The sequence below is a fragment of the Anguilla anguilla genome, chromosome 12 (genome assembly GCF_013347855.1).
Source record: "Anguilla anguilla isolate fAngAng1 chromosome 12, fAngAng1.pri, whole genome shotgun sequence".
Taxonomy (NCBI): Eukaryota; Metazoa; Chordata; class Actinopteri; order Anguilliformes; family Anguillidae; genus Anguilla; species Anguilla anguilla.
In genome coordinates, this window is record NC_049212.1 from 3,471,087 (window position 1) to 3,481,720 (window position 10,634).

The 10,634-nt window shown below is 42.2% G+C and overlaps 1 protein-coding gene across 2 annotated transcripts; it reads right to left on the bottom strand.

The window, feature by feature from the left end:
• Positions 1-565: 565 nt before the first annotated feature.
• Positions 566-8,828, bottom strand: LOC118209978 (interleukin-6 receptor subunit beta-like). Of its 2 annotated transcripts, XM_035385735.1 has the most exons (8): positions 8,741-8,828; positions 5,247-5,327; positions 4,761-5,078; positions 4,202-4,340; positions 3,416-3,579; positions 3,183-3,337; positions 2,467-2,626; positions 566-1,735 (listed from the first exon to the last, which is right to left on the bottom strand). In XM_035385735.1, exons 2-8 carry the CDS (start codon positions 5,305-5,307, stop codon positions 1,722-1,724), a joined length of 1,011 nt encoding a protein of 336 aa, XP_035241626.1. In that variant the 5' UTR covers positions 5,308-5,327; positions 8,741-8,828; the 3' UTR covers positions 566-1,721. The 2 variants fall into 2 exon arrangements, with proteins under 2 accessions (XP_035241626.1, XP_035241625.1); XM_035385734.1 differs by lacking the exon at positions 8,741-8,828 and having other exon boundaries at positions 1,371-1,735; positions 5,247-5,382.
• Positions 8,829-10,634: the final 1,806 nt, after the last annotated feature.

The following is a 10,634-nucleotide window of genomic DNA, read 5'->3' on the forward strand; positions in this document are numbered from 1 at the left end:
CACCCCAAATGAAGATTGAGCACTGTTAGCTATAGTATGTTATACATGTGGAATAGCTGGCCTTTACATTGGAGGGTAATTGAATTGACACAGTAATGGCAACATGCAGAAATACAATATCATTATTATTATTATTATTAATACAAACATTTCATGTATTATTATATTTAATTGGCATGTACTCTTTCACAGAGAGACTGGCTGTTAGTGTTATGATTTGTCATTGTCACAGAGATAGATCTCATCTAATCTTTTAGCAATTAGTTATATTTACAGCTAAATAAGTTCTGATGAATTAATAAAAGCTTGGACACACTGTTCAAGGTGAAGCCGAAGGGTTATACTCACAGAGAAGGAGGCCACGGTCCCAGAAAATCAACAAGTACAAGTTTTGATGCCATTATCCTCATTTTTCTTGAAATAAAATACTCATGACTATAAAAGCAGTTACCAACAGTGTGTAAAATGTCCAATCTGACAATCAGTTGATAATAGTTAGCATTTTATCACATCTTCCACTGTGACACAATAGAGGTAAACAATACTGAACATTCTAACCTACTTGAACATTCTATTTCTTTATGGTTTTCTTGTCAGAATTTCTACTGTTTTCAGGCCTGTACTTTGTAACATCAATTTGTTTAATGGTTTTCAACATGAAAGCTAATACGCATATACAATAATGCCAAGCATAAATACATCTCTAAACACATACAGCACATGCAAAAATATTTCTTCCTAAAATTATATTAAAGGAATATATTGTCAATGGCATGCTGAAGCAAAAACTATTCCGTGTTTGAAAGAAACTCAATAAGAATGGTTCCAAAGCAATACTACCCCTTGGTTTCTACATTTCTGTGACCTGTCCTGGACTTCTTCATCTTGCCATTTCAAATGGATGTAATCTTAACATTCACACAACAGTGATGCCAAGAAACAAGTGGCTAACTCAGTCAGTTAATATCAATAATTGTGTAGGCATACAATTTCTGGTAAATGCTAAATATGGGATGGTATATATATATATATATATATATATACACACACACATATATATGTGATAATTAGAGCACAAAGCTGATTCTGTTTCCTAAAACTTGTTTTTGTTCCTAGATGATTTCAACAAAGTAACCCTGTCTATGAAAAGGGGCCAGGAATTCACAGATTACATCAATGCCTCCTTCATAGACGTAAGCACCCATCCACAGCCCTAATAAGCCATGCTGGCTTTCACTGCATGTACAGTACCAGGCGTTCACCGGTTTGCTTGGTGAAGTTCATTTCCTGGTTTGTGCTCGGAACGTCCCACTGGACACTAGGCCCTCATTTTATTCTGGAAAAGTCATTGCATTTCTTTTTCAAGGAACTTTAGTCTTTCAAGCCCCCTACTGACATGTAAACTAGAAATGTTAGAAGTGAGAGGAGAACTGTGACATTTCTCTGTAAAAACTGCAGTTTAACTGAAAGTGTGAGCAGGAAGTGCGTGGAGATGACATAAGATGTGTGTGGAGAGCTCATACGAGGTTATAACGTGGTATAGGCGGTGTGGCTCTGAGTTGTGTAACTGTGCTGCTGTGTAACTCTGTGCTCATGATGCTGTGCTGGTCTTGAGCAGGGCCACAGGCAGAAGGATCACTACATGGCCACGCAGGGCCCCCTGGCCCAGACGGTGGAGGACTTCTGGAGGATGGTGTGGGAGTGGAGGTGCCACTCTGTCGTCATGCTGACCGAGCTGCAGGAGAGGGAGCAGGTGGGTGAGCCGGGCTGCGGACAGAGCCTCTTCATAAAAATGATAAGAGAATAAGCGCATAGCCATAGTAACGCACACAGGCCGCAGCTATTTATAGCGTCTAACGGCAAACGTTTCTCTTAAGAAACAGGAAGCGGACATGCTAAGTGCACATTTTATGGCGCGAACAGTTTTGGGATGACAAACGTGCAGTTCAATGCTCCTTGCTCTCGCGACTTTTTATTGGGTGAATGGCATAAGTACGTTTACGACGTGCTTTTCTGACCCTGACGCACCCACGTCAAACTCAACAGTCGAAGTGGCCTTGCCCTTTTTAAAACGTAACGGCAGACAGTCAGCTAGCCTCGAGTTCGTTCTGCAATCGTTCGTTCAGGCTGATGGGCTTTTCCGCACCGGACTGTCAATCACATTGTAAAAAATCACAGAACCGCTCAACTCTATGGTTTTGGCTCCAAATCGACAACATGGCCGCGCCCGCCACTGAGCTTCAAAACGTGTTTTACAGACCCACGGAGAGGCAATGGGTGACGTCACAGTAGCTTTGTCCATATTTTTTACAGTCTCTGGTCTCAACGCTCGCTAAAGGCATGGCGACGCTAAGAGCAAGCGCAGTTGCGCAGCGGCGATCGGCTGGGAGCGCGCGGTCGGGAAGCGAGGCGGCGGGCGCTCTGCCTGAGCCGTGCGAGCCGTGCTCTGCTCTGGCGGGGACGTACTGGCTTCCGGCGTGCGCGTGCTGACATTCCGGCTCCACTCGCTCCAGTAGCCGTGGCCTTCCTCGTGCATGCACCGCACCTGCACCACGTAGTCCGTGTAGGGCTCCAGGTACTGCAGTCTAAAAGACTTTCTGCCGCTTACCAAATCACTAGGAGGGACCTAGGACAGAAAATCAATACATTTAATGACAATCAAGAATATTTTCATATTTCATAGGAATACCCTTTATATTTATATATAAACAATCACATATTATTCCGGGCCATCCCAGAACTGTAGCTTTTTGCAGATTTGTCCTAAATATTTTGGGTAAAACCATCACAAAATGTAACTTATGACATGGGACACATTTTCAGCGAGATGAGCAATGATCATACGTACACATGATATAGCATCTGCAATAACCCAAGGAGGCCACACTCAATTTTATGAATAGCAACCTGTCAATTGCTGCTGGCTGATAGTAATATGGATTTTCCAGGACAGTCTACAATACCATGTGCTGGAACAAGTTTAACGAAGTTTAGGCTGAATGTAATGTATACTGAAAACTTGCTGAGTAATTGCGAGGCATGTGCATGTATTCAAAGTCCACTTGTTTCTCGTTAAAAGCTAACATATGCCTTTTGCTTTCGGTATGTGTGCACGTATGCAGTAATACCTATCCGATTATTTGTGGAAGAGAAACACGAGTGTGTATTTCCTGCATATCTACCTGCGACCACATGTGGGCCCCAGTTGGGCAGTAGCGGATGTTGTACTTGAGGGTGATGTAGACCTCTTCAATGAGGTGTTCCCAACGCACAAGCAGAGATGTGGGAAACCCCTCCTCAGAGACCACTTCCACATTCTTTGGGGGGTCGGTTTTCACTGCAGAACGGGACAGGCGTGATTAGCGGCGTGGGTACAGATAATGCTAAAACCAAAGCCGGGCCGACCGCAGCGTACCGATGTATTCTGAATCCAGGGTCACCGCATCCGATCGGACCTTCCCCAGCGGGTTCTCCACCTCCACGCTTATATTCAGCAACATGAACGTAGGGTAGACCCTGAAGACTACAGACCCCCTGTCTCTCCTGGCTGCAGCTCTGTATTTCTCTCCATTCACAATACTGAGGGGGGGAAAAAACGAATGACATCATCGTAATCAGAAAAGGATAATAGATATCTTCAGGTGCAATTCAAATAAACATTATTTATTTTTTCATATTAAAGAAACATGTTAAGAATATTAATCTGTATCTGTTCAAATGTAATCATTGGACATCTGTGAACATTAAGGAATAAGGACAGAGACAGTCTTTTGATCACCTTATACATGGTGTTCAGATACCCTCAAGGCCAACAGTACTGTTAGTCTATCTTTCTACCTGATTGGTTAACTGACTGATTGATGTCACAGACCGGGCAGACCATTCACTCACCTGAAGGCCCACCAGTCCCTGATTACAAGGAGAAGCATGAGAATCTGGCATCCACGGGCAAATTTGAGTATCCTTGTTGTAAAGTGCAAGGAGAAAGTCTAGACAATACCTTTTGTTTGCTACACATGCCTCAAGGCTACAATGACAGGACATCAGCGGTGAATCAAGCCTGTAAACTTTTAAGAAAAGAGCCCAGTTCCCCAGCCATTCTGCTACACTCCTGCCCACGTACTGTACAATACCAGTAGAGGTAAAAGTTCACATTGGTGTAAAGTTTTTGGAAGCATTGCATTTTTAAAGGAAAACGTACATTTCGACAAGCAGTGTGTATGTGGTGTTGAGAATGGGGTCTCTCTCCCCAGGATTCCAAAAGCAGGTCATGATGGGGGAAAGACCCTTGCCAGACTGAAGCACGATGCATGACAAATTGTCTGGCTTTTCAGGGGGATCTGAAAAAAATTCATAGTGCAGCACATTTTAAGAATAATATGAAACATACTGAACAGTTTAATAATTTAATTACCATCAAAGAACAAGAGGACTACTGCCTGATACACACTAAATAATGTCAGTAGTCACTGCCCGACAGAATCCATTGCTTTTACAGCAACAAAACCATAATATCAAAAATAATATGGATATAAGAACATTCATAATATATGCCTGACATGCATATAGTTATGAATGCTTTTCAAGATGATTATAATCCTGGCAATTATTATTTTCTTTACATTACTAATTTCATAACTAACCAATCGAGTGAACGTGTAGAATTTCTATGCACGTTCCACAACTTATACAAAGCATCACAGAGCACACCACACATCAGCACTTCATTGGGGAAGGGTAACTTTGACAGTGATACTTACACCCTACACTGAAAAACAAGCCGTGCACATTCCTAACGGCGCGCGTGTGTGAGGGAGAGCGGGCTAAGACGTTGCACTTCAGAGGGTTCTCCAGCTCCCTGGTGACGTTGACGGTCACGCTGACGGTGGAGTCATTGATTCTGGTGTAGAGCTCCTCGGGCACCCGCGTGTTCCTAAACTCCCAGAATACGTCCTTGGCGGTGGCTCCTGTCTCTCTCATCCCGTCCTCAGACAAGACGCAGGTGGCGGTGAACGACTGGCCCAGTTCCAACACTGGGGACTCGGGGTACGTTTTCCCAAAGCATAAGTTAATATGAGCTGCAGAAGTAAAGAACAGAAATCTGCTGCTTTTAACTTTTTCTCGATTTTTTCCAGAACAGCCTATTTTGTTTGTGTTCCCACTAAAGGCGCTATTCTACGCTTTTAGTAAATACCGCTAGCATGAGCACTTTATATTTCCCTTTCAGACATTTAAAACATACTCACCGGAGTGAGAGACCATGCACACCAGGACCAGGAGCAGCAGTGCTATATGGGAAACGTCCATCTTGCTGGCAGTGTCACTGTCTGAGGGGAGATGCATGCATGTCAAGTCTTGAACACTAGCTGAGCCGCCAAAAGGAAAACGGAATAGACAGAGTGGATGAAAATCCACTCTGGCTTTGCTAACATTAAATCATGCTAGCAAAGCCGCATGTGAATACACAATAATTACAGGAATACGTTTCTATAACTCCACCCTCCTGAGTTCCAGGCAGACCCCTGGAACCCATCAATTCTGGTAAAGTGTGTTTTTTTTCCTCCAAAAGCCAATAATTGAAACAACATTTTCTTGAAAATGTTTTTATTCTCTCCATAGCCACTGGCCACAGCAGTAATGGGGAGTCCGGGGACAAAATGTAAAAGGTAGTAAAGAGATCAAAACTGTCAGGACCATATCCGTATTCTCTGAACAATGTGTCTACAATAAGATGTCAGAACAATGATTTAAAACTTCCCCTCATTCCCCCGTTTACAGGTGGTGGTGGTGGGGTTTGGCATACTCAGCAAAACAGCCAAAGTCTGTGCCAATTCAGTTGTGTAATACAGTATTATTCAAGTTCAAGGAAACAATTATATTCAGGAAGCTAATGTTTGAACCTTTATTCCAAATTGCTGGAACAGTTTCAAAGTGGAATAGTGGATAAGGACAGTGGGTTACAAGTTTCACAGTATGTTTGAAAGTGCATTTTGTTCTCCTGAATTAGTTTATTTTTTATATGAACTATTCCAGCACATTTTGATCAACTCGATTTACCGATGTATTTTTCTTTTTATTTCATCAGTAGGCTAACTACTGTAGGCTGATTATCTTCAAGGCTAGAAAATGTTCCATATAGTAACTGCTTTAAGTCATTGGGACGCTGTGGTTATATCTTCTTATGAGTGTTTTAAATAACCATGTTTAAACGAGCATTTCTCAACCATAAAACATTACACCTATTAATATTGTGCCTCGACGTCAATATCTCAGTCTCGACACCCCATCGGACTAAAAATTTGCTATTTTTCATCGCACAGCCGATGACGACAATAGTCCGTTCAGGCAGTGTGACGCACGACGAGCTCATGATTCGTTGATACGACTGCCATTCTGCATAAACATGCGCGTCATTTTTTCGACCAGAATTCCCGTTAATCTCCTCCCATTAGCGTGAAATATTCCTTTCAGTGTGCTTGTTGCGTAATGTTCTGGGAACCGATAGGATAAACACAGAATTTGCCTGTATGTGCGGAATGGGATATTATGATCGCCTGAAATGTTATCTTCATAAGTAAATTTAACGTATAACCCAATGAATTGAAACTTGTGTTGCGTTTTCAAAATGAAATATGTAGTTAACAATAAATAATTAAATGCACATTCATAGCTGTATCCGGATTACTACGAGTAGCCTACAGTTAAATATTTTAGGTTAATGTCTTTATGTGAACGTCAAATGATCAGATCCGCAGTTAGTTGTCAGTTGTCGGCGAAGAAACCAACCATGCTGTCAATAGCACAATGCCGCGCGTTTCCCGCCCCAACCATATATATGTCTATATATATATATATATGTATATGTACAACGATAACTCCCGGGAAAATAGCCTCCTAGTAGCGACGCATTGAAATGCGCGAGCGAATTGGAGGAAGTCCATCCTCCTTTTGTATACACACTCGACTCCAAGCGAAATTTGAAGATGAATCATTTAACTGGAATAGTGCTTCTGGGAAATCCCACTGCTTCACCTTGATCAACGCTGGACAGTAAACATGAAAGCCACTAGGCGTGATGCTTTTTCATGTTTTGTACGAACATTTCACTTACAACTATTATTTAAAAATAGTATGACATATGTCACCCCATAATAATATATGACTTTTTTCATAACTAGTTTTGCCAGTTGATACCTTTTTACAATTATTATACATTTGCGAATTAAATTTATTAAATGTCACAAGGACCAAACGGCTTAATGTACATCCACCACAATCTGAAATATAATGTTGGCTTGGGTAGATACTGTTTTGAAATAAATAAATTGTATTATTGCATTAAGTAGAGTATGATCTCCAAAATTGTGGAGAAATGTTTAATGTATGGTTGTAACTTTTTGAATATTTTCAAAAAATGTTTGCGGTGATGGAAATGACAGGGTGCTGTGGAAATGACATTGTGTTGCGGAAATGACAATTAATGAACACGAATGTAGAAAATATTAAATTGAAAACAGTAGAAACATTTATTTGAAACATTTTTGTTGAACTGTCGTGAGACAAAACTGCTTTTACAATGCAAAATAATGGCAAGGCAAAAATGTACATAAGCAATGATACATCAAAATTACATCAAATAATTGTGAGAGTTGGATGTATATTTTAAAAATTTGAATTGGTCTCTTAGATGAACAGTTGTGTATGAGGTACTGTATAGAACTTTAACAACACCCAGTGGAAATGTACCTCATACTTTCAATGCATAGTGTGCGTAAAATGTGTGTGTGTGCATGTATCCCAGTCTTCCATTATGCAGAAGATGATTCAAAATGATAGTACATCTTTGGATTTAAGCATTCTGAGCACTCTAGTCTGGCCCATTATAAACAGTTGTGGGGCTGCACATAATGTGTGTGTGCGTGTGCGTGTATGTACATGCGGCACATGTGTGTGTAAATGTCTGAATGTGATTAAAGGCCAAATCTAATCAAGGGTTTGACAAATTTATTTCCAGACTGACACTGGTGCCGTTTGGTCACTGGTTCAGGCTCAGGTATAAGTCCTATTACTTTCAAGGATTGATACCAGATGATGTCATCTCTCTCTGGCCAATAGAATCGATTGTTACCTATAGACCAATTGTTACCTATGCGGTTCATTGTTTTAACAAGAGCACCGCTGTAACCATCAATATCTTGAATGATGCCCAGGTACACATCTCCGTCATAATTGACGGCACACCACTGACCTATAAGCCCCTCGTGTAAGTCCGGAATGTGCTGCAGACCTAAATTGTGGGATGTGTTAGGATGTGATGTGCTGGTTGAGGGGCAAGCTTCCTCCCATCCTGAAAAATTGCGGTTTCTGGATTTAATTAATATATAAACATAGTATTACACATATCTATTTTTACAATCCATATTTGTGCCTTATCAACATAGATAGCTCGGGTTTATGTGTTAACACAATGCCTTTCTCATTTCCACCACACTCTTGTCTTTTCCACCACAGAGGGAAGTGTGGTGGAAATGACTGTGGTGGAAATGACATTTCTACAGTATTTTGTGAAAAACTTCAAGGTAGCTTGACATATTAGCTTTGATTTGATAGCTAGCATATGATGCATGCAAAATACACTTATTTAACTTAAAAAATCTATCCTCTTACAAACTTCCATGAAGGTACAGCATGTTTGGAAATGACATACAATAAAAATATTGTCTGTTCAAGCAATATTTACCTAGATTTTTCTTCAATAGCTGTACATGAAAATGCACATCTCCTCCATATCAGACATGTGCTCTGTTGCCACTGTCTAGTTCCTTAACAACCACCTAAACAATCTCTCATACAGACTTTTTAAAGGGAAATTACATTGCTGTGGTGGAAATGATGGTGATACTGTGTGACAACTATATTTTGTGTAAAAAATAATATTGACAACTGTCTCACATTAAATACTAAAATGTTTTTTTTTATTATTTGAGTATTACTTTGTTCAGGAGCATTAAACGTTTTCATATAAATTATATTTTTACACTTTATTTTCATTGTTCATTGTTCATTGTAATTTTAAAAGTCTGGGTGTGGGACAAGGGCAAAACAGTGATATTGAAGCCTATAAGGCTGTTGAAAAGTAAGAAAAAATCATAATGGACACATGGTAAAAAGTTTCTAAGATGGTTTTATTGTTAATTTAACAAAGAGAGAGGGAATTGTACAAAATAATATGTATTTTTGAAAATATGACCAAAGGACATGAAAGTGCTTGTAGTCTAAGAACCACCCATATGGGAGCTATGAGGCATGAATATTCTTAACTTTAATGTTTCCAAAAATTAAACCATGTGCACAAGCCTATAATTTAGAGCCCTTCATGATTCATTCAGAATGTGTCCATTATTTATTTGTTTCTCTGTTTATTTCTAGCATCTGAACCTCTACTGGATCTTGAGGTCCAACCTCTTCTGTTTTCCCACACTGGCCCCGCCCCCCTTCACTCGTGACACGTCGCCCCTGTCCGAAAACTCAGCGCTGCGCTATTTCAGACTGGCCCCGGGCCGGGGTGCTGAGGCGTCCCGGCCCGTCCTGCTCGGGTTTCATCACCTCCGCCTCTCTCGGCACGTCTGTGCCTCCCGTCTAAGCTTTCATTCTTTATTTACCCGGCCTCTCGCTTTCGCTCGCCCCTGCCCCGCACGCCCCCCCCCCCACCCCCCCGACCCGCTCCTGCAGCCCACCTGTTCACATGACGCCTCCTCCCTGAACTCCTATTTCTCCAACACCTCCTATTTCTCCACACTGAGGCTGGACTGCCAGCCCCCAACAAGGAGGGCCTCGATTTTGGCTACAGTGGATGACATTGATAAAGGATGATGAGACCAGTGGATGATACAGACAGTGGATGATATAGACAGTGAATGTTATAGACAGTGGATGACACAGAGAGTAGTTTCACATATATCAAATCCACACACAACCTACCGGTGGGTTCCGACACACGGTTTGAGAACCACTACTGTACTTTTGCAGCATCAACAGAGCACCATCGCCAATGTACAATCTGGAAAGAGATTGGTCGGTAAAGACCGTGGCACTGTCTAGAGCCCTGGGACTCAAATCAATGCCCTTGAGGTCCAAGAACTGCAGGTTTTCCATCCGACCTTTACCTGGGAGTCAGGTGTGAAGACAGTCTGGCCAATCAGCAGCACTAACTGTTCAGTTAATTACCTGGCGGAAAACAAAAACTGGATTTGGATTCGAGGTCCAGATTTGAGTATCCATGGTCTAGAGGGTGGATGGTGGCATTTTGATTTGGACGGTGGGCGAAGGTGGCATCTGAGGTCATGCCCGTTGGGGCCTGGTGGGGCCCCTGGGGCCCTGTCCTTTCTCCCAGACAATGTGCTGGCTGGTGGTGGGGGGGGGGGGGGGGGGGGGGGGGGTTGGCAGCCGGCCTGTGGAGAATGGCCCCAATGCCATGTGGTTCCAGGCCAGGGGGGCCGCGCCAACCCCCCCCCCCCCCCCCCCCCGACTCTTTCCAGGGCTAAAAGCGTCCCCGCCCGCTGACCCCGAGCCGGGGGCACAACGCAGCGGTAACAATTTTTAGTTTTACTATGGCAATGCATGGCCGGGCTACA